This window comes from Balaenoptera musculus, chromosome 2 (assembly GCF_009873245.2).
Source record: "Balaenoptera musculus isolate JJ_BM4_2016_0621 chromosome 2, mBalMus1.pri.v3, whole genome shotgun sequence".
NCBI classification, from domain to species: domain Eukaryota; kingdom Metazoa; phylum Chordata; class Mammalia; order Artiodactyla; family Balaenopteridae; genus Balaenoptera; species Balaenoptera musculus.
This window is the reverse complement of record NC_045786.1, coordinates 70,607,174-70,631,784: the sequence shown is the minus strand read 5'-3', so window position 1 is coordinate 70,631,784 and position 24,611 is coordinate 70,607,174. Positions and strand designations below refer to the sequence as shown.

The window sequence follows — 24,611 nt, the reverse complement described above, 5'->3', positions numbered from 1 at the left end:
GCTTCATTATCTGTATAATGGGGATAATAGCATGAAGAAAGAAATGATGAAGGAAGGGGAAAATGATATCATGTATGTATAGGACCTTGCTTACTCTTGGTGCCTATTGGTTCTCGATAAATATTTGTCATGTGAATGAGCATGTCCCTCCTCTAGCCCTCTAGAGGCAATGCTTCCGCTGCCCAAATAAATTTTTATTGATGACATTTTAGGCAGTATCCTTACGGACTTTCTCACATCTAGAAAGCTGACCTTGGGAGGGAAAGGAAAGGAGAGTTTGGGGTGGTAGCGCCGCTCCTGTTGGGGTGAAAAGCTCCTTCGTGAAGCCTGAGCAGCCCCAGTTACTGCCCTGCTCTGCTGCCAGCACTTGGACGCCTGCACATCTGTCAGCCAGAGGTCCCCAGAGCTCCCAGGTCCTGACAGACTCTGCCGGAGAAGTGGGGTCCCTAGTGAGGGCAACAGAGTCAAATCCCCCTCGGCCCAGTGTCTGCCTCCCCTTCCCCAGTGCTCAGACAAAAGACCCAATTTGGCTATTTCAAGTAATACTAATCAAACTGTTTTATGGGAGCTGTTGTTTATGCCTGGCTATAAATGATCATGCATATCAGCAAACACATCAGAATAATGTGGTGATAAATTTTAGTTGGTTGCATTATAAAATTCAGGTCATGTTTTCTCAGTCTTCATAATTTATATGGTACAAACAATTTTTTTCAATTAGGTAATAAGTTGTAAGTCTCACAGTTTGGGTCGGGGGGAGGGAACGGGGGGATGGGCTAAAATATATTTTTTCATTATAAAAAATGTTGCTGTAATATACAAAATGGGGGAAATAGAGAAAAGAAAGTCTCCCATAATTCCATCATTCAACCACTGTTAGTGTTTTTCAGTAGATTTTTAAAAGATTTTTTAAATGCACTTTTTTTTTTTTTTTTTAAATGCACTTTTTACAGAGTTGTAACCAGGCTAACATTTCTTTCCCTTGGCAGTGAAAGTGCAGAGTCCTAACCACTGGACTGCCAGGGAATTCCCCAGGCTAACATTTCTCATTAGAAAAATTTGGCTTCCTCAGTGCCTCGCAATGCCTCAGTTCCTTCCCATTCATTCATCAAACATCTCCTAAATGCCTACTATGTGCCCAGCACTGGGGTGCAAAGATGAATTAGACAGGGTCCTTGCTAGGATATTGTTCCTTCTCCTGTCACAGCTTCTTCAGTTTGTTTATGTATCTGCTAAATGGTGCTATTCATTGGGGGGAAGCCCTCAAAAGAAGAGGACACTGATGTATTAAAGGCAGGGTAGGGGAGTGTGTCTGGTGAGGGCAGGGAACAGCAAAGAGCCTGGCATAGCCAGAAAAATAGGAAGTGCTCAGTGAGTACTTGCTGAGTGAATGAATTATCCCAGCATGCAGTGCAAACACTTTGGTTTAGTCCTTAGGGTGCCACAGTAGCTCTCAAATTGTATCTCTCTCTGCCTCCTTTCTTTCAGGTTTTCAAAAATGTTATCTGTGCAGAGGTTATCCTCTTGAAATCTCTGGCCAACTTTTTAAGATCTCATTCCTCCCACTATCCTCCTCTAACCTCACTTTCCATTTAACTGAGAATTTGTCCCTGACTTTGAGTTTTCCTCTTCTGGGTCACTTGCTTGGGTCTCTGTATCCTTCTTGGTCTAATGTGCCCAGTGCATAGAACTATACCTGTTAAATTGAGTGATCAGTTAAAGATTTCTTGAATGAGTCAATGCATTTACCCTTGTGAGTTTCATCAATCCTTTTGCCATCCCTCTTTCTTTAGGCTTAATTTACTTGTGCTTTTTTTTATTATTAATTTTTATTTGAGTATAGTTGCTTTACGATGTTGTGTTAGTTTCTGCTGTACAGCAAAGTGAATCAGTTATACGTATACATATATCCCCTCTTTTTTTGGATTTCCTTCCCATTTAGATCACCACAGAGAAATGAGTAGAATTCCCTGTGCTATACAGTAGGTTCTCATTAGTTACCTATTTCATACATAGTAGTGTATCTATGTCAATCCCAATTTCCCAGTTCATCCCACCCCCCTTCCCCTCTTGGTATCCGTAAGTTTGTTCTCTACATCTGTGTCTCTATTGCTGCTTTGCAAATAAGTTCATCTGTACCATTTTTCTAGGTTCATCTGTACCGTTTTTCTAGATTCCCCATATAAGTGATATTATATGATATTTGTTTTTCTCTTTCTGACTTACTTCACTCTGTATGACAGTCTCTAGGTCTATCATGTCTCTACAAATGACCCAATTTTGTTCCTTTTTATGGCTGAGTAATATTCCATTTTATATATGTACCACATCTTTTTTTTTATCATCGTTATTGGAGTATAATTGATTTACAATGGTGTGTTAGTTTCTGCTTTATAACAAAGTGAATCAACTATACTTTTACATATATCCCCATATCTCTTCCCTCTTGCGTCTCCCTCCCTCCCACCCTCCCTATCCCAACCCTCTAGGTGGTCACAAAGCACCGAGCTGATCTCCCTGTGCTATGCAGCTGCTTCCCACTAGCTATCTATTTTACATTTGGTAGTGTATATAAGTCCATGCCACTCTCTCACTTTGTCCCAGCTTACCCTTCCCCCTCCCCGTGTCCTCAAGTCTATTCTCTAGTAAGTCTGCCTCTTTATTCCTGTCCTGCCCCTAGGTTCTTCATGACCATTTTATTTTTTATTTTTTTAGATTCCATATATATGTGTTAGCATACGGTATTTGTTTTTCTCTTTCTGACTTACTTCACTCTGTATGACAGACTCTAGGTTCATCCACCTCACTACAAATAACTCAATTTTGTTTCTTTTTATGGCTGAGTAATATTCCATTGTATATATGTGCCACATCTTCTTTATCCATTCATCTGTAGATGGACAGATGCTTCCATGTCCTGGCTATTGCAAATAGGGCAGCAATAAACATTGTGGTATATGACTCTTTTTGAATTATGGTTTTCTCAGGGTATATGCCCAGGAGTGGGATTGCTGTGTCATATGGTAGTTCTATTTTTAGTTTTTTTAAGGAACCTCCATACTGTTCTCCATAGTGGCTGTATCAATTTACATTCCCACCAACAGTCCAAGAGGGTTCCCTTTTCTCCACACCCTCTCCAGCATTTACTGTTTGTAGATTTTCTGATGATGGCCATTCTAATCAGTGTGAGGTGATACCTCATTGTAGTTTTGATTTGCACTCTCTAATAATTAGTGATGTTGAGCAGCTTTTCATGTGCTTCTTGGCCATCTGTATGTCTTCTTTGGAGAAATGTCTATTTAGGTCATCTGCTCATTTTTTGATTGGGTTGTTTGTTTTTTGATAATGAGCTGCATGAGCTGTTTGTATATGTTGGAGATTAATCCCTTGTCGGTTGCTCATCTGCAAATAATTTCTCTGATTCTGAGGATTGTCTTTTTGTTTTGTTTATGGTTTCCTTTCCTGTGCAAAAGCGTTTAAGTTTAATTAGGTCCCATTTGTTTATTTTTGTTTTTATTTTCATTGCTCTAGGAGGTGGGTCAAAAAAGATCTTGCTTCGATTTATGTCAAAGAATGTTCTGCCTATGTTTTCCTCTAAGAGTTTTATAGCGTCCAGCCTTACATTTAGGTCTTTAATCCATTTTGAGTTTATTTTTGTGTATGGTGTTAGGGAGTGTTCTGATTTCATTCTTTTACATGTAGCTGTCCAGTTTTCCCAGCACCACTTATTGAAGAGACTGCCTTTTCTCCATTGTATATTCTTGCCTCCTTTGTCATAGATTAGGTGACCATAGGTGTGTGGGTTTATCTCCGGGCTTTCTATCCTGTTCCATTGATCTACTTGTACTTTTTTTGAACTCATGTGAGTTACTATCTGTTTTTCACTCAGTCTGTTCCTTTCCCCAGGAGAGGGGCCACGTGCTACCTCCCAGGGGTGTCTCCTTGCATACCAGCCTCTTTTGGACTTAAAGAGGATGGAGATCTTTTAGGGAAGGGAAGAGAGAATGTCTGCCTGCCTGCCTGCCTACCACCCAGCACTCAGAAGAGTAAGCCCAAACTCTCATGCCTTGGACTTTCCCCAACTCCACCCCAAGAGTCTATCAGAGTGTGAATCTAGAAGCCATTTACATGAGTTCCCCATGGGAACAAGAAGCTACAAGAAGGCAGGCAAGGAGTAAGGGCTCTAATTTAAGATTAGAACACATAAGATTCACATGTTCTAGTCAAATCCATATTTATAAAAAAAAAAATCCAGATTTATCATTTTCAACCATGTGGTGATGCCTGTTTCACACCACACCAAAACGTCTTTATGGGGCTATCATAGAGAAACAGGATAGAAACCCTGGGCTGGGGATGAGGAGACCTGGTTCTCTTCCTGGCTTGGCTTCTTTTTTATTAATTTTAGTTTATTTTTTCAGCTTTATTAAGGTATAATTGACAAAGATATAAGACATTTAAAGTGCCCATGGTGGTGATTTGATATGTGTATACATTGTGAACTGGTTTGGCCTCTCTAGGTGTCAGTTTCCTCATCGGTAATAGGATGACTGGACTACAGGATCTCCAAAAGTCATTCAAGTGCCAAGATCCTAATCCAGGATCCTGTCTCCAAGGGAAAGACTGCCACCTGGCATTCAAATCTTCCCACCACGACAACTGTGCAGACTAGTATCACCCTCACCCACAGACACACAACACTGTCCTATCACAGGGAACTCAGTTTTGGACAGGCTGCTGGTGCACAGAAGGAAGTAGTAGATCAGCTTATTCAAGGGAACTCAGCCCTGAGAAGAGCTGATGGCCCTGCCCAAAGTCTCAGGAGGCTGAAACGAATCAAAACTCCCATTTAGTAATGTGTACCGAGAACCACAGGTGCCATGTGGAGGACATTGCTGTTCCCATCCCACCCTTCTCCACCCCACTCTAAATCCTGTCCCCTTCACCCGTTTCCAGGATGGCTGCCCCTGGAAACCAAGGTACAATCAGAAGGCTGTTCGGCAAGTGTGAGTGTCTCTGTGACAGGCGGGGCTCCCTGGTCCTCTAGAGGCCTGCCCTCCTAGGCCTCTGTCCCCCCCACCCTCAGTGCCAGAGACACACTGGCCAAGTTCCTTTGGAAATGCCCTGTCTCCGTGCTCCTGGCTGCTTTTCCTATTTCTGATTACTCAGGTTCCCATTAAAGTGTGGGGATGGCTTTGGGGAAGTTCTCTAGTAGATGCTAATTTAGCATAAATGAGGTTAGAGGAGCTGATTTCCTGGGAAGTGTCTGACTTCATTAGTTGGGAAGGGTGTGGCCCACCTCCTACAGGGCCTGGGGCTGCCCCCTTTTGCCACCCCTCCCCACCACTCTTTCCTCAGAATCCTTTCAGTCTTTGCCAACCCCTCTGACCTCCTTGCAACCAGGCCCAGGTTGCAAGGAGGTCATTTTTGTCTTCCAATGGGAATATTCTAGTAGGCGTCTCCCCAGATATCCACTCTAGGGTGTCCAAGGCAAAAGTAAGAGCTTCAAAAATGTGTATAGGATAAAGTTGGTGACCCATGTTTATAGGAACCTTCTTTATGAATGGTAAGAGTTACATGTTCTACACATATTATCTCAACCATTCTTTACCACTCTATGGGGTGGGCACTATGGTAACCCCCATTTTACAGGTTTTGGACCTAAGCGGTTCAGAGAGAGTACACCGCTTATCCAAGATCACACAGTTAGTAAGAGGTGGAGGGGGCGCTCGAACTCAGTTCTGTCCATTGCCAAAGCCAAGGCTCTGTCCATCAAGTCACTGTCTTCAAAGGCCAAACATTTGTTGAGAACCTACTATGTGTAAAACCCTGGGGCCAGTACTATGATAAATATCCAGATGAATGAGGATGGGTAGCTCTTGCATTCCAGGGAGACAGTTTCTAACTGGGAGGTAGTATAAATGTGAGGAATTCTGTTCCAAAGCAGATTGCAATAAGTGCTGTCTCTAAGGACAAGCAGAGTCCCATGGGAACGTGGATAAAGGAGGGAGATTAATCCATGCTGTGTGTGTGTGAGAGAGGGAGAGAGAGAGAGGAGGAAAGAAGAGAGGAAGAGGAGAAGGAGGGAGTGGGAGAGAGAGAGAAAATATGAATGAGATGGGTGCTGGGCAGAATTTTTCTAAACATGGGCTTTGTGTTGTGCCTCGTGGGTTGGACGGCTTCCACAGGCTGGAGTGGAAGAGGCCGAACAAAGAGCTTGAGCGAGAAGCCAGGGCGAGAGCACTGAGAATCTGCTCAGCAGTCAGGCCCGTGTAGTAGGTGGAGAAGCAAGGCTGGCAGGTCAGTCAGGAACAAATTAGGGGAAACTTGATGCCACGGAAGGGTCTAGGCTTGCTTCTGGGAGCATTGGGCAGCTGCTGACAGCTTCTAATAGAGCACAGGCAGGAAGTGATGATGCAAGTTTGCAGTGAGATCTGGCAGTGGGAGGTGGGGATGTGGCCTTTGCGTGGTTCCTCCCTTCTTTGGCCAACACCCACTGCCAGGCTGGCCACTCAGCGGGGACACGAAGAGAACTGGTTCCAGCCTTGCAAGCTCCCAGTATCAGCACAGGCTGAGCGCAAGGCCCCTTCAAGGCCTGTGGGAGGGGTTCAGAGAAGGGAGTGTCCTGATTTTTTTTTGGCTGTCGGGGAAGGTGTGGTCCAGTAGGAAACATTGAGGGTCCTGGGGTAGGAGGAGATGGCGGGCATGGGCAGGGGAAATGGAAAGGAAATGTATTCTGAGACACGGTGAAGAAGTCTTTTCAACTCAGCCAAAGCAGAATAAGTGCCCTCACCCCTTACAAATTCAGGCTAATTTCTGACTTTGAAAATCTTTTTTAAGGAAGTACAGATGAATTTGTCTTTCAAGTGCTGTAAAAACTCAATGAAATCCAGAAACCAGTTGCCAGGCCATTCAATTCACCAGAATTATTTTTTTGATTCAGTTATAAGAAAAAGTGGTAAATGACTATAGCCAAGTTAATATCAGGATGTTGGGCTTCCCTGGTGGCGCAGTGGTTAACAACCCGCCTGCCAGGGCAGGGGATACGGGTTCGAGCCCTGGTCCGGGAAGATCCCACATGCCACGGAGCAACTGAGCCCGTGCGCCACAACTACTGAGCCTGCGCTCTAGAGCCCACGAGCCACAGTTACTGAAGCCCACGTGCCTAGAGCCCATGCTCCGCAACAAGAGAAGCCACCGCAATGAGAGGCCCGCGCACTGTGATGAAGAGTAGCCCCCGCTCGCAGCAACTAGAGAAAGCCTGCTCGCGCAGCAACAAAGACCCAGTGCAGCCAAAAATTAATTAATTAATTAATTAATTTAAAAAAATCAGGAGGCAGTAATAACCAAAATGGGAAAAGAATTTGAAAAAGAATAGATACCTTTGTATGTATAACTGAATCACTGTGCTGTACACCTGAAACTAACACAACGTTGTAAATCAACTATACTCCAATATAAAATAAAAGATTAAAAAAAAATCAGGATGCATTTTCTACAAGATTAACGAAGAGTAGCCCCCGCTTGCTGCAACTAGAAAAAGCCCAAGCGCAGCAATGAAGACCCAGTGCAGCCAAAAATAAATTAAAAAAAAAAAAAAAAAAAAAGCAGCTGGTTTAGCTCACAACTCAAAAAAGTGCTTTAAAAAAAAAAAAATCAGGATGTCAACCACAGAACTACCCACTGTGGATGACCACAGGCAGAATCAGCGGTGCACGCAGAAGGTGACAGTCTAGGACCCATTCGAGGGGAATGGGGGAGGCAAGCCTGCCTCTGTAGCCATCCTTCTCCAGGAGAACCAGCTCATGCATCCTGCACACAGGAAGGGCCGAACGAGAAGCATGAAAAAATCCTTTTGCAGCTTGGCTTTGCACAGACTCTGGCAAGCGACGAGCACGCTGATGTCAGGAGCTGCCCAGAGGACTCTGTGTTGCTGGACAAATGTGTCACCTCTCTAGGACCAGTTTCCTCCTCTGTGAAACTTCTGGCCCTTCCAGTTCTCTCATCATTCTGCCCTAAGGGCTCTCAGGGTAATCTTCCACGAAGCCTTGCTGATTCTGAGCTCCATTTCCAGCCTGAAAGCACCAGCCGCTCCACAGGAAACTGAGAAAGGCCAAAAGGGCTCTAAAGCCCTTTCCTTACTTTTCCACTATTGTTCTTCAGATGGTAATAATGTGAAATACCTTTTTTCTCCTGCTGCTGCCAATTTATAACTGGGTCAACCACAGCAGAGCTTTCTAGATGATGGAATTATAAAATATGCTTATAACCTTTGGTGTGATTACATAAATGCGTAAATTATGGGTGTTGGCAACTTCAGAAAATGGCTCTGATCATGACATGTGGATCCCTGTTCTCCCTTTCCAAACATTAAGTATTTGGCTAAGGGAGACAGAGCAGGGGAATCTCCATTTTGGAAGCAGCTATTATTAAAGTATTTGTTTGTTTATTTATTTATTTATGGATGTGTTGGGTCTTCGTTTCTACGCGAGGGCTTTCTCTAGTTGTGGCAAGCGGGGGCCACTCTTCATCGCGGTGCGCGGGCCTCTCACTATCGCGGCCTCTCTTGTTGCGGAGCACAGGCTCCAGACGCGCAGGCTCAGTAGTTGTGGTTCACGGGCCCAGCTGCTCCGCGGCACGTGGGATCTTCCCAGACCAGGGCTCGAACCCGTGTCCCCTGCATTGGCAGGCAGACTCTCAACCACTGCGCCCCCAGGGAAGCCCTGGAAGCAGCTATTATTATTCCTATTTCATAGACACAGGCTCCAGAGAGGTCAGGCTGCTGGCCCAAGGTCACACAGCAGGCCAGTGGCAGAAGCAGGACCCCAGCCGGATTGGACCCAAAGACTTGCTTCTTTACAGTGCATCAGACACCTCATGGAAGGGTCTGGGACTATGAAAATTTACGTTCTGGTTGTGTGAGAAATTCATTTTCTGGTTAGCTGGATATTCCTGAGAGCTGAATTGTCAGGTTAGGTTAGGTTAGGAGGAGTGGGGAAGGCAGAGATGGAGGTTCTCTAAGCCTACGATTCTTTTCCCCACCAAAATCCTACTTCTTAAAGTGTATGAGCCTCTCCCTCTCAGTGGTTTGCAAGCTCCTCATGGACACAGTCTCAGAGGTCTGGTCATGATTATGGTGTGGGGCAGTCACATCTGCATTCGAATCTCTCCTATTTGGTTCTTCTTTTTTTTAAAAATATTTATTTATTTATTTGGCTGCACTGGGTTTTAGTTGCGGCCGGCGGGATCTTCGTTGCAGCCTGTGGGCTCTTAGTTGTGGCATGCAGGATCTAGTTCCCCAACCAGGGATCAAACCCAGCCCCCTGCATTGGGAGCATGGAGTCTTAACCACTGGACCACCAGGGAAGTCCCTCTCCTATTTGGTTCCACCTAGGTGTGTGCTGTGGTTTTCATTTGCATTTCCCAGATGACTAATGCAGTCGAACATCTTATAGATGTTAATAATTGTTAGTGGTACCTTTCTTTCCTCTGTCTTATCTCTCATCTTTCTGCATCTTTGCACCCTTATCCCCTCTCCCAGGACCTGGCAAAGTGCAACCCTGAAAGAGTCCCGAGTCCTGGGAACCCAGATTTCTCTATGATGGCAGTTCTCTGCTCCAGAGAATCAGCTGCCCTTTAATGTCTTTCTGCCCTCCTTGCCAGCCTCACCTCTCAGCTTTCTACCTCCTTGCACATGACTCTCCAGCCAGACTGGCAGTCTCAGACCCTCTCTGAGTCTCTGAGCATTTGCAGGTACAGTTCCCTCTGCCTGGGATGCTATGACCCCCTCCCCCACTCTACCTGGTTAACTTCTTTTTTTTAATTTTTTAATTTTTAAAAATTTTTGTTTATATTTCAATAAATTTAACCAGAACAAACATAACATAGGGGTAAAAAAAAGATTACAAAAACTTAAACTACATCTTGACGAAGACCTGTAGGAAATAATGTGCAAACCAGCGCTGGTTCCCAGATACACTTTGCATTAACTTTTTTTTTTTTTTCACACACACACACTGTATTTTATTTTTCCAAGAGATAAATAAACTGACACCAAGCATTGTAAATGGATGACCACAACAAAAGCAACAATGATTGCAATTACTAAACATGAAACACACTCATACTGTGTCATAATATTGACATTCAGTCCAGTAATCCTCCACTGTAACAGGTACTTGGTTAACTTCTATATACCATTCAAGTCTCAGATCATATGTCACTTCCTCCAGGAAGTCTTGCCTGATGCTTCCCCCACCCTCACCCACCAGCCTGGGTTAGTTGCCCCTTGTTTGTGGCTAAGCAACATCCTGTACTTCCCTTCATAACACTTATCACACTGGGTTGCAATTGCCTCTCTGCCGGTCTGTTTCTCTTGCTCCCTTCCTCATCCCTTTGAGGATGAGACTTCGTGTTGTTTCACTTTTATATCCCATGAGCCTTGGGCATCAGTAATATTTGTTGAATGAGCAATCTGGCCTGGATGCCTTTAAAAAGGATAAAAATCTGCCCTTCTGGCCAGCTATCCTAGAATCAATGATTTCAGGCCATCATCCTTCATCCCCCACATCAACCCTCCTATTTGATAAGGTCTCAAGGAAATGGACATTTATTGAGTGTCTACTGTATACCAAGCACCAAGCCAGGCCCTTTTTGTGTGAAGTCATTTTCACAATTTAAAGGCTTAAGACTCCATGTCTAGACAGCACTTTGAAATTCAGAGGCTCTGATGTCCAGTCAGTCAATGAACAAAGGGGAAAGGAGTGATATTACACTTTCCATCTTGACGGTGGCAAAGAGATGTCAACAGAGGAGGCCCCCATGTAGTGCAGAGCTCTAAGTCCCTGTAATTTGTTGGGTCAATGAACAAATGGTTGTAGAGGAAGCACAGAAAGAAAGAGCAGACTGGAAGCCTAGAAGACCCAACATTTCTTTCTGACCTAATATATTTCCCCCACGTGTTGATAAACAGAACTAGACACTGAAGTATTTTTGTCATGGGCAGCTGTCCACAGTGCCAGCCAAGGCTGATCCTTGTGATTTCTGCTCACTCTATTGACTAAAAATGACTGCACCCAGCTATAAAGGGAGCTGAGAACTTTCTTTTCTGAAACCAGGAGGAAAAGAAAACAGATTTGGGGTGAACAGTTAGCAGTCTCTGCTGCGGGATACAAGGACGGTCTTGCCTCTGCCAGCGTCACTGGGTGGCCCTGAGCTATCACAGGATAAATGGATGTTCACTCTAGAACGGCCCTTGGGGATCATCCAGATTCAACTCCCTGATTTTACAAATGGGAGACTGGGGCCCAGAGAGAAAAGTGACTCCTTGACTCGTCAAAGAGTTGTTTGGTGCTAGAGCCATTTGGTTTTGCTTAATTGGTCAGTGCTTTAGCTGCAAAGTGGGTCTTTAAACAAGAAAACCTTCTCATCTCCTTCATAAAAGTGCTGTGAAGTTCACATTTCAATGATAAAGAAGAAAGCATTAAAAGCAATAGAAGAAAGCAATACAAATTAAGATGTTGATGATACAATGATTGTTACAATGGTACTGAACATAAATGATCCTTTCTTTAGTTACTTAAAAGGCTCTTCTGTGTCCTGTGGTCCTTAAGAGTCTTCTTCCTTGTTAGGAACTTCAGCTACCCCCATAAAATATGGCAAAATTATTTAGCTGGCCATGTGTGTGAGGGGTGAAAACCACCTTTGATAAAAGAGCAATTACTAATTATGTAAATTTATGCAATTATTTATACCTTCTTTGAGCTTTAGTTCTTTCATCAGTAAAAAGGAAATGATAATACCTCCAACTAAAATTTGTTGTGGGGATTAAAGAAGAAATGAAAACCACTTGATATAGTATCTTGCACCCAGCTGGGACCCACTTAATGTAAATTTCTGTTCTTGCAGAGTTGAGGTCCTTTCTGTGAATACCTAGGGGAACATTACACACAATGATTGATGTAATCGCTCTTGAAAGGGGCACTTCCAACAACATTTAATCAATAAATATAATCTTTTCCCAATATCTTCAACTGCTGAACTCATTGCCTAGGACCCACAATTGAAAAGAAAAGCATCTGCTCCCAAAGGAGACTGAAATGTAAACAGAAAAGCCCAGCACCATGTGACAACATGCAGGAACGGAAAGAGTGATGGTGTGAGGGGAGGGCTTAGAAGTCTGCTTGGGTGAGTGAGGGAGGGCTTCCCTAAGGAGGCTGTATGCTTCATGGGGGAGGAGTTACAGCTGGGCAGGTAAAAGGGAATGGAGGGGAGGACACAGGTGTGAGGAAGCACATTTTCTATAATGAGGGAGCTATTTTAGATATTGCTAGAACAGTTTTTTTTTTTTAAAGCTTTAACAAAAGAGAAGGGACAGGTGACTGTGATGGCAGTGGGTTTCCAATTTTATCTTGCCACACATAGGGAGCCACTGGAGAATTTGGGGCAGGGAGATAATGCAAAAGCGGTGAATGAAAAGAACTGGGAGAATGACAGCCAGTGAGGGCTGGCTGGCTGAAGCCCACACCCAGCCCCATCATTCATTTAATCATTCAACAAATAGTTCCTGAGGACCTGCCATGCACCAGGCTGAATTCCAGGAGCTGGAAATCAGGCAATGAACAGGACTAGCAAGGTCTCTGTTCTCATGGAGGAGACTGACAATAGATAAACAAGTAAACAAGCAAGGAAGTATCAGATAAGTGCCTCTTGGAAAATTAAACAAGGTGATAAAAGAGTCCCTGAGCGGCTGCTCCTTCCGAATACTCACCAAGCCTCCTCTTGAGTTTTCCAAGCAGGTTTTGCTCCTAGAAAAATCTCTAAGGTAAATAATTAACCTAGCTCTCTCGGCGCTTCCAATAAGGCTTCTTCCCCTGGGCCTGGTCAGCTTGCAATCCTTGCTTCGGGACCACCAATTCTGCCAGAAGTCTCAAGTCTAAAAGTTAGGGGACGGTCGTAACAACCTTGAGACCGGTCCTGATCATGGTTCCCTCCGCAACCTATAACCACCCACTTCGCCACCCCCGGCTCCTGGCTCAACCCTCCCTCCTCCCTTTATATAGATATACCCTTTAGAAGAAAAACACTTGATAGTGTGGTTGAAGTTGTGCATTTCTCTCCTCTGAAAAAAGGCAAACTTTTAAAACTCGCCCTCCTCTGCTGGCAAGAGCCGCCCTCCTCCCCCATCCCTACCCCCTGGCACTCCCGAGGGCTGGGCGGGCACTCTCGGAGGCGGCGCGTTCCCGGCACCCGGCACCCGTGCTGGAGGCTGGCTCAGCACCGCCAGGGCTCACCCTTGTGTCAGTCCGAGCTCCTCCGCGCCAAAGGGATGTGGGCCAAGAACCAAAAAGAAAACGTAGTAATAAATGTAGCCGAAGAAACGAGGGACTAAAAAAGCAGATTTCCCAGTGTGCCCCGTGGTCTTCCCCCGTTTGACACATTTACTCACCACGAGGTTTTTTTTCCCAAAGAAAAAAATTTTTTTAGTTAAGAAAACTTTCAGAGACACAGGAAAGTTTTAGGTAAACCTAGCAAAAGTCCCAGGAGGGACTTCTGATTTTGCCCAGCTTCTCTGAACTGCCTGATAGTCATAGTTTGCCCTCTGCGGTCTATACCAGTCAGGGGGGACTAAGTTAGGGCCCCTGCTCGGAGGGGTTTTTATTCTAGTTAGGGAGAGAAGACTCTAATAAAAACTATTTTTCCTTTCTTCCCCCCCCCCCCCCGCCGGCAGATTACACCTCACAAGGTGTTTTCACATTCCTGATGCCGTTAAAATCATAAACTCAGAGCTGAAGGGAAATTTACAGATCAAGTGGGGGAGAAGGGGGTGACTACCTGGCATATATTGGGCCACTTCCTAACCGCCTGCCCATGGTAGACATTGCTAATCGATCACTCACTCAGTCATGATTGAACACATTTATTGGATGCCCTCCATGTTCCACATGTTATGTTAGGAATAAAGCAGGAAACCAGACAGACTTTTTTGCTACCCTTATGGACCTCCAAGGGGAAGACAGACATTAAACAAATAATTACGTGCCTGAAGAGTGTTTTAAAAAGGCAGAATATGGGGGCAGACAAGGGCATCACACACCTGGAGGTAACCTGGAGTTGGGGCAGGGTCAGGAAAGGCCTCCCTGAGGAAGTGATGTTTAAGCTGAGGTCTAGACGATAAGGAAACTGAGTCTTTGCGAAGGTGAAAAAGGAACCGTTACATGCTAGCATAAAAGACCGGCGTGAGTTCAGGGCATGTTTCATGGCTAAATGAGGGGGCATGGATCGTAAATGGGGGGTAGGTTTCCGGAAGGAAACAGAGGTTGATACAGCCAGGCCTTGAAAAAGAATCGGTTGATAGGAGGAGAGAGTTGGGACAGCCTGGGCAGAGGTCACATTTATTGTTTATCCTCCCCCTTCCTAGGAATTATTCCCTCACCTGCTGTCATTAAAAAGAAAAAAGAAAAAAGCTATAAATTATTGACTATCTACTACGGGGTGGCAATTCTCACATCTTCCTTGAGAGATAAGTATTATTTTCCCAGTTTTACGGATAAAAAAGTCTTGGGAGGACTAGAGACACTTGCTAAAGTTGGTCATCAAGTAGGCAGCAGAGCTAGGGATTTGAGCAGCTGCACTTTCCACAACTCGTCACTGCCATAAAACCTCAAGATGGCTTGCTCTAAAGCAGTCAAGTAAAACTTGGGGAGCAATCAAAGAGCGTTGACAGAGGAACTGGAAATGCTCCGGGAGTTGGCGGGGGGGGGGGGGGCGGGGCGGGGGGAGGAAAGTGTCGGCAGAGAGGCCGCAGGTGAGTGGACACCGTTAGGCAGAGGAGTGCGCGGCCGAAACCGAGAGGTGGCGGGTGGTGGGGAGGATGGCGAGGCGTCCTAAGTGACTGAGAGGGCATCCCTGGACTGCTCCAGGACTGCACTGCGGGGAGGTGCCATGCTCTAACCACTACCCCGCCCGGCCCGGTTAATCATTTCCTGACCTTCCTTCCTCCTCTCGCCCAGCCCGCAGGATTGCCACATCAGCCTCCCCCTCCCCCTGCTCGCCTCCTGGCCCTGTTGCTCCTTCGCCGGGTTTTACAAGGAGCCCCAACTTTGAGGCAATGTTCGTAATAGCCCGGGACGTCCTCAAGGCCGTGCCCCGGAGAGATAGCAGGCTCGCTAGGGTGTAACGCTTGCCCTAGCGGCCGCTGGAGGCTTGTCCTATCCTCTTTTCTACGAAGGGGTCAGAGAGGCGGGGATCCAATCCCGGCACGGATTAACCAATTACAGACTCGGTTTCCCCTGCGGTAAAAAAGAGGATGGTTACAGCAGCTGGCGGTGTGGTGCGAGGTTTAAATGAGGTACTGTATGTTAAGTGCCTGGCTAGGAGACAGCAGCAGGTGTTTAACAAATGTTAGATCCCTTCCCTTTTTACCACCTGGTAACCGGGACCGCCCCCCTCAGCACACCCAGGTTACAGTTACCTCATTTAAACTTACACCGGAGGGTGAGGTATGAATGTCCGACCACGTGCTCGAGGCAATGCAGATGGTGAGTCACAGTGACGGGGTTTGAACCCAGGTTCACGATCGCCCCCGCACTCAGCACCCAGGTGGCTGGAAAAGGCCACGTGTTCAGAACCTAGAACCCGGTCACTATCGTAGCTGCCGCAGGGAGCAGACCACTAAACCAGTACTGCTCTGGGACCTATGCAGCCCGCTGGGCCACCGGGGGCCAGGCCCTTAACCTCTCTGAGCTTGTGCATTCGTGTGTAAAATGGGGGCTGTCTGTCTGCCCGGGTGGTTTTTATTTTCTTCTTCACACTTTCTTGTGTGGCCAGATTTTCTACCGCAGTGTAGTCAGGCCACTACACACTACGCAGGGTCAGTCTTCTCTGACTGCGAGCGCTCGCCGGGCCGGGGTAAAAGCAGCGGACCGGCCCGGCGTGCCCTGGCTTGGCGCTCCACCCTACCCGGGGCCGGGGGAAACCGCGGCTGCCCGGGGGAGCGGAGTTGGGACAGTCACTTCCGAGCGCAGTCCGACTCTGGGCCACCAGCCTGCGAGCGCGGGGACCTCACCCCGCGGGAGAGGACGGGGGCGGGGCCGGGCCTGTAGGCGGGGCCTGCCCAGGGGAGGGGAGGGGCCGGCCTGGGAAGACGGAAGCCCCCAGCCGAGGGGTGGCGGCAGAACCCGGATGCCGGAGCACCACGTTTTCCGGAGCCGGGCTTCGGGAGACGGCGGGCGGGAAAACCCGGCGCCCGGAAGCTTTTGCTTTCTTTGACGCAAGGGCTCGGGACGCAGCCGCCGTCGGCCGAGCGCCCGGCGAGGAACGACCCCAGGCAGAGCCTTCGGAGTCCCTCCTCCGCCCCTCCCCCCTCCCCCCCGCCTGGTCTCGGAGCCTCAGTCCTCCTCGCCGCCCTCCTCGTGGCCATGGAGTGTCCGCACCTGAGCTCCAGCGTCTGCATCGCCCCGGACTCAGCCAAGTTCCCCAACGGCTCCCCGTCGTCCTGGTGCTGCAGCGGTGAGTGCGGCCCCAGGCGGCCCTGCAGCGCACCCGAGGCCCCGGCTCTGCCGGGCCTGCCGTCTAGGGGCCGCGGGCAGTCGGCGCGCGGACTCGGGGAGCGGTGCGGGCAAGCCGGGCCCGGCGGCTGGGGAGGGGTACGCGGCGAGGCGGGCGGAGCGGCGGCGGCGGCTCCTTTGTTTCCCGCGGCCCGACGGTCCGTCCGGCGAAGGAGAGGCCCGCGAGGGATAGAGACCGCGGGGGCCACGAGCTCGTGGGGACGGCGGCGAGCGGGGACCCTGGCCTGCGGCTCGCGCCCCCGCGCCGCCCTGCAGTGCCCGGGGGTTGTGCTGGCCTGTGTCGCCGGGTCGGGGGCCGCGGGGGGTGGGTGTCCGGCCCCCACAAGGCGGCCGCACGTGTGGCGGGGCCCGAGTTGCGTCCCCTCCTAGACCGGACGGGAAAAGCGCCGCTCAGGGGCGCAGCTTTGTCTCGGCTGCGGGGCGCGCTGGGGCCCTTCGCTACCTGCCCCGGACCCGCTTCCTTTCGCTTCCCCCCATGCTCCGGCGACCAGATCCACGCCGGGCGAGCGGGAGCCGGGACCTCGAGAGGTGCTTAGAACTCGGGCGGCCGAGGTCGGAGTCTTTCATCAGCCCGGGAAGGTGAAGTTTGAAAACAGGCTGCGGGCTGAAAAAGCTCAGAAGGCTGATTGAGCAGCTGTTTTGGAGGGGCGGCTCGCGTTGCCTTTCAGATATTTTTGTTTGTTTGAAATTGCTTTGGGATTTCCGAGTCCATGTGCTGTAGGACAGTTATTAGGTTTATGTAATGCTTTTGCATTGCTTAAGCATCTTATCTCCTTCTGCCGGGCCCCTCGGAAGCCCCAGTACCCTCTTATTGTCTGCTCTAGCGACTTAAGATCGCACCGGCCACACTGCTTTGATTACTTCCTGGTAGGGCCCTGGTGCCGCCGATAGAGTCTTTGTTTATCAGCTTTGAGATGATCAGTGGTAGCTTGGGTTGTAGTGTAAAATTTGAATTGTGCATTTCAAAAATCTTAAGTTCATTTGAAGAAATAAAGGGAAGAAAACAGCAATGGTACGATTTAGCTGTGTGACATTTCTCATTGTGGGCCGGAGCTGGGAGGATAGTTCAGAGAATGCCTTGACACTTTTGACAGGTTACTTCTTAAATGGTGATTATGTCCTTGGAGAAAAACACAGCTAAGGCCACAAAGAAAAATGTACCCTGGGATAAGGAATGGAAATAACTGCGGTTTCCTTGAGCTCTCAGAGGTTTGATGCTTTGCTTGCCTTTGTAAAGTCAGATTATCTTTTTCTGCATGAAGCCCATAAAGATTAACCGGTTAATTGGTTTTACAGTGCAGTATTGCAGTTCTTTTATGAGGGTGTAGAAACTTACCTACGAATGTTTCTTCTACAGTGAATGTTGAGTATGAAACAACAAATAAGGTGTGTTAAATTGCTTTACAAATTAGTTGGTGTTGCATTATCTATAATTGTAGCTAGAGCTGTGGTGCTGTAACTGTAACCCCTGCCCCAGGGATTGAAAAAAAAAAAAAAGACCAAAGTAAACACTAGGAAAAGCATACCTCATGAGGAATGATGAAACTACTTCTGCTCATCTGTGGTAAACTACAGGGATAGATACAAAGCAGACAGCACACTTCTGGCTGTTTCTAGGTAAAATCACATCAAGTTTTAAAATGGCCTCATTGGTCACATGCATCTAAAAAAAGGAAAAGAGTTTATGCAAGTGGCAGATATCCTGTTGTGAGTCAGTCTTGCCTTTGTCAGTCAGGGCGTCCACTTGAGTGTGGAAAAGAGATGCAGAAAATTGAGCATCTCTTGAGGAACTTAAGTTAAATTGGAGCATAACTAAGAGGCTTGTGCTGATAAAAAAGAACAAACTAGTATGTGTAGTCCTAAGGGAGGGGTGATTTCTATCCAAGGGCTAGGATGTCATCTTTGCATCTTGCAACGAAGTTTGTCTCTGACATTGCTTTGAGAGGGTGATTTTAGTCATGTGCGTGGATTTGTAGAACCAATAAAGCTAGTTTTGCAACTTTATGTGGGTTTTTTGCTTCTGCTCATGTTCTATGAGTTGAACCCATTTCATGTGGGCCTTCCACTTTTTCTTGGCACCCATTCATTGATATAGTCTCATGTTTTTTGTATTGAGCTTGATCTTGTTCTTGCCTGCCTGTTGTTTCAGTGATTAAATGATTATTAAAACTGTGAGTCCTTGACGAATTCATCATCTTGGAGGGTTATGTATTCTGGTGTTTATTCTCCAGCACTCTCGAATTTCTTCCTTCATTTCTTTCTTTCTTTTTCTTTCTTTTTGGGTAGCCAATGTGTGGAATAATGCGGTGACCAAGTATTGAGTCTGATTACATTCTTATTAGGGAGGGAAAAATCTCTGTTTTGGCACTGGAACAATAAAATTAATGCCCTTGCCTTGTTTTCTTTGGGAGCTTCCAGTTACACCACAGTGAAACAGCCTTAAGGCAGCCAAGCAAATTGCAAAAGACCAACATCCTAGGCTCTCCTAGGTAGCAATACATCCTTGGAAGGTAGTTCTATTTCCTTGGAGCATCGGTTTCATTATGTCATCTGTTAAAAAAGAAGGGAGGGTGGGAATAATACTTCACATTTACTTCACCGGTTGTTGTTAGGATGAACAAGGTAATTTTTGTGAAAACTTTGAGAAACTCCAAACACTATTCAAGTAATAGGTGGTATTATAGGTCAGAACATCTTTATAAAGAGGACTCTCAATAAATATCTAAAGCCCCTTAGATAGGGCCTAGGATGGACTGGCTTTATGCTGAATTATGCTTTGCAAGGAGATATATTATTCAACAAGATTAGGAGGTGTAAGAAGTAATTATACTTCACAGTTAACTTGAGCTTCTTATCTATGAGAAGCCCTTGGTACATATTATTGTATATGTTTTATAATTGTGTACCACAGTGATTCTCAAGCTTTTTGTCTTCAGGACCCCTTTACCCTCTTAAAATTATTAAGAACCCAAAGAGCCTTTGTTTGTACAGCTTATATTTATTGATATTTGATGTACAAGGAATTAAAACAGAAAACAATTTTAATATATATTTATTAAATCATTTACAATTAGCAATAATAAATCCATTACCTGTTAACATAATAGTTTGTATAAAATAACTATACTTTCAAAACAAAAAAATTGGTGAGAAGATTGGAATTATTTTAATTTTTGCAACTCTGTTGTCTGGCTTAATAGAAGACAGCTGGATTTTCATATCTGCTTTTGCATTCAGTCTCTTGAGATACCACACATCATGTAGCTTCTGGAGAACTCCACTGCGTGCTGGTGAGAGAATGAGGGTAAAGAATAAAAGTAACATCAATGTTATTTATGAAAATAGTTTGAGCTCATGTACCCCATGCAGGGGTTTTGGAAACTCTCAGGGCCTCAGGATCACACTTTGAGAACCCACTTGTATACAACGATAGTAACAGTTAAGGACACCTGCTCTGATCAAAATAGCTTTAAAATATTAAAGAATTCCTTAAGGCCTTAAAACTAGCAACATTTATGTCTGTGTGGAGACTTACAGAGTTTACAAAATGTATTAGCTGGGACCATGGGGTCCAGTAGTCAGTCCCTTGCTCTCAAAAAAGTCACAGTCTAATCTAGTTGGGGAGAGATAGGAAACTAACTGGTTAGAAGATTAATCCATGTTGTGGTTTAAGGTAAATGTTGAAAATAGCAATCTTCTGATGAGGTAAAAGTTGATTTATGTCTAATTTTGCTACAGGCATTCTCATTTTTATTTATTTATTTATTTATTTTTGGCTACGTTGGGTCTTCGTTGCTGTGCGCGGGCTTTCTCTAGTTGCAGCGAGCGGGGGCTTCTCTTGTTGCGGAGCACGGGCTCTAGGCGCATGGGCTTCAGTAGTTGTGGTGCGTGGGCTCAGTAGTTGTGACTCGTAGGCTCTAGAGCGCAGGCTCAGTAGTTGTGGCACACGGGCTTAGTTGCTCCGCGGCATGTGGGATCCTCCCAGACCAGGGATTGAACCCGCGTCCCCTGCATTGGCAGGTGGATTCTTAACCACTGTGCCACCAGTAAAGTCCCTAGGCATTCTCATTTTAAATGAAAAAGTTTTAAATAAAAACTAGGACATTCTCTCAAGGTTTTTGTTAAGTGCACATATCAGAGGTTATTTTCAGAAGCTGGAGTCTTGGGCATTTCATATTTTTGTGGGTAAAAGAGTTAAACCAGTGGCAAAATACTGGGGGGAAACCCAAATTGTTTAAAAGGATGCCCTAAACACAACTGTTTTAATAACTAAGGAAAGCCAAAGACTTCAAGCGTTTGGGTTAAGTAACCAGTTAAATTGGAGATATTTTAATAGCGTAGGCATGAGAATTTTTCCGTGATTAATTCTTCAAAGAATTGAGAAGGCCTCTCTTTTTTTAAAAATTAATTAATTAATTTGTGGCTGCATTGGGTCTTCATTGCTGCACATGGGCTTTCTCTAGTTGCCGCGAGCGGGCGCTACTCTTCGTTGCGGCCCGCGGGTTTCTCATTGCAGTGGCTTCTCTTTGTTGCGGAGCACGGGGTCTAGGCGCAGGGGCTTCAGTAGTTGTGGCTCTCAGGCTCTAGAGTGCAGGCTCAGTGGGCAGATTCTTAACTGCTGCACCACCAGGGAAGTCCGAGAAGTCTTCTTAAAGTTTCTAGTACATGCTTGCCCTCACATTACCTAAGGAAAGTAAGTGTAGGGACTTCCCTGGTGGCGCAGTGGTTAAGAATCCACCTGCCAATGCAGGGGACACGGGTTCGAGCCCTGGTCCGGGAAGATCCTACATGCCGCGGAGCAACTAAGTCCGTGCGCCACAACTACTGAGCCTGCAGTCTAGAGCCCGCGAGCCACAACTACTGAAGCCCACGCGCCAAGAGCCTGTGCTCCCCAACGAGAAGCCACTGCAATAAGAAGCCCGCGCAATGCAACAAAGAGTAGCTCCCGCTCCAAGCAACTAGAGAAAGCCCGCGTGCAGCAACGAAGACCCAACGCAGCCAAAAATAAATAAATAAATAAATAAACTTATTAAAAAAAAAAAAAAGTAAGTAGATTAAGTAAATGTTTTGCAGTTTGGGGTGGATATTGGAGATAAAACCTTTTTTGAAGATCCATTTAGTAGGATGGTGTTCTGATTATTGATTCCTTGTCATTGGTAATAAATCTGTAGTTTGTGATAAAGCTTGTGATAAAGGTGAGAAATCACCTTGATGGGATGATGGGTTATTTTGTATCGTATTTCTCTCACAACCTAAATCTAAAGAAGACTCTTGTATGCCCAGTAGACTAAAATTTCTAGGTAGGACCAGTCATTTGTTCATCATAAGGTCAAATGCATTTACTGCTTTTTAGTAATAACCCTGTATGAAATATTTATTAAGTGCCTAGCGTGTAATAAGACACTCAGTAAATATTTGCTTAATGAATGAAGGAACTTTCTTCCACCTGGATGGTGGCTGGAATGGCCTTAAACTTTATGTGTAAAATAAATGGAAAGTAAGTGAGCTTCTCCCCAGAATGCTTTCACCAGTCCTCACTTCCAGTTTTTAGTCTGTAAAGTAAACTTTGACTGGATTGTGAGCAACTGACCATCTGCAATGTTGTTACCACGACGAATTTGTATTCGTTTGACATTCTGTGTTTATAGGTGGGCAGGTAGCCATTTTTAGTAGTAAATGTGGATGGGGCAGTTAAAAATCAATGGACAGGTGTTACTTTTTTCACATTAATTTTGAAGATTAACATTTGATTTTTATATGCTTTTCTGAAGAATTTAAACTTTTTAAAAAATAATATTTGTACGCTTAAGTCAAATGTAATTGTCTTTCTGGTTTTTCTGGCAGTATCCACCCCCAGTCCCAGCCCCCAGAACCTTAAAGCAGCCTAAGCATATTTCCAAAGTCTCTGAATAATTGGTAGTACATGTGAAGGACCTGGAATTTAGAATGTGCTCCATGTGTTTGTTTGAAGAGGCTGCAGTCTAGGGATTAAGCCTAACATTTTGCTGTTGTGAAGAAGTTTTGACACATGGATCAAAAGTTATTTTCTGATGGTATTCTTAGTAGTATACAAAGAATATCCTTCTTGGCCTAAGCAGGAGAAAGGATGGGATTGATGGGAGAATTTGAACTCTTTGTTTCTGTTTCTTGTTATTCATTTATCCTCAAAATAACTCATTCTCATCATTCTTTGCTTTTACAGCATTAGCCTTAGGCTCTTATACCATCCTACTTTTTCCTCTTTGAAATTTATGCAATTTCCTTCTTTACTGGAATATAATAGATTAATTTTGGATCCTTTAAACTCAATTTGGAAATACTTATGTTTTTCTAGTGTTTGTAGCTCAGTAAGCAGAACAGTGAGTAATTTAGTTTGTAGCTCATTGAGTAATTTAAATTCCTGTTTTAAAATTTAATTGAGTCCCTCTTCCATCAGGGAATAATTTACAAATATCAGTACATTTCCCCCAACCTGCTTTGTTTTTTTCTTTTTGAGCTATTTCCCCCTTCTTGAGCTGTATTATACATTTTCCTTCTTTGAAAAAATAAATTAGTGTCCAACCTATGGGTTTTGTGTTCAACCTAGGCATCCATATAGACTTGGGTAGTAGTTTATTAATGTTTGAAGTGGAAAATATATACTGTTCAATGTATTTTAGTGTTTTATGTTTACTCATAGCTCCTTTAAACATGAGAGCAACTGCATTCTAGGTGTTTTAATAGAGCTTTCCTGGACAGATGGCTTAGGAGGAAGTACTTAGATTCTCAGCAGGGGCTAGTACTTTTTGGAGGGTTTACTTGTGATGAAGCTTACCTTGATTGACAGCTTAGAATGCTGAGAATACCATTAACAACAGGAACAGCTTGTTCATCTTACCTAGAATTGTTTTGTGCCAAGACCTCTCAAGATGCTCTGTGATTTATAACAGTCTGTTTTGAGAATGTAGGTAAGAGTAGGTATCTTTCATAATGAAAGGAAATTTACCTAAAAATTGTTCATTGCAATTGTATCCTGAAATCTTTCCGATTGTTGAATGATCTTTGGCTTAGAAATTTGTAAACAGAGATCATCTTTTAACTGCTGTAAGTCTGCAGATGTTAGTATATATAGTAATTCCAGATGTTTTCTCATCTATTAGTTTTACTCAGTAGGAGGAGAACTGAGAACAACATAAAGTAACTTCAAAGCAGTTGGCTAGCATTTAATCCTGACTAATTTAATTAACTACCCATCCTTGTAGTTTTTCCTGTTTCATAGATTGTGAAACTGAGACAAAGATTAACAGAGTTGCTCAAGATGCTTGGGGGCATTAGAGATAGCCCAAAGTTTAAATTCAAATACCATTCAAACGATACTTCTGGCTTGCCTTTGTAAAAGCAGGGTCTTTATTTTGTCATCTAGTCGCTTAATGCTTGATAAGTTAAAGGATTATAAGTGTTTGGAAACATACTCTGAATAATTCCTTTGAAGATTTTTGATGTGAAAGTACATTTTAAATTCTACCTTTTGAAAATAATTTTAGATTTCTGTATTTGATTAGCCCTTCCTCCCCCTGTTTATTGATTAAAGTGCCACCAAGTTGGAACTAGATTGTTAGTACAGTTGGAAGAACACTGTTTTTGAATGTCTGAATTTCGGTTCAGGTCTAATTTTTTTGTAGGCTGAAATTCACATTACTTTAGTTCAGATATCATGAGTCAGCCTTCTCACCATAGCTATGGATAAAATGCAGTTAGCTTTTGGTTATTTTATAAATGTGCTTCGCTTCTTGAAGTTGCCCCCTCCCATTTTTTCATTTTGTTTCTGCTGGAGGAGATTCTTTTTGGAGGTGGGTTTGTTGTGGGGTGGGAGAGGGAGAGAATTCTTAAGAAAGGGAATTTTGCTTTTGCCTCTGGTAGCTCAGAGGTTATTTGAATCTTTGCTTTTAGGCAGGGTACTTCGTTGATTCCATCTATTATATTCTAAGATTTTCCAATTATATTTCTTGTAAAAGTTAATTATAGTCTTTAGACTGCAGGGCTTAAAACAGATTTCCCTCCCTT

At 44.9% G+C, this 24,611-nt stretch overlaps 1 protein-coding gene across 7 annotated transcripts in view; it reads left to right on the top strand.

Annotated features, from left to right (window-relative positions):
* The window catches only part of USP3 (ubiquitin specific peptidase 3), a 227,306-nt gene that overhangs the window by 111,188 nt on the left and 91,507 nt on the right, over nt 1–24,611 (top strand). Inside the window, exon 1 of one of the 7 annotated variants that reach the window (XM_036841461.1) lies at nt 16,204–16,509. The exons of 3 other annotated variants lie outside the window; for them this stretch is intronic. In XM_036841461.1, coding sequence (XP_036697356.1) covers nt 16,419–16,509 — 91 coding nt within the window. In that variant the 5' untranslated portion in view covers nt 16,204–16,418. Of the gene's footprint in view, nt 1–16,203; nt 16,510–16,564; nt 17,148–24,611 lie in introns of those variants that run through there. 3 more of the 7 variants (XM_036841460.1, XM_036841467.1, XM_036841464.1) reach the window with 3 other exon arrangements.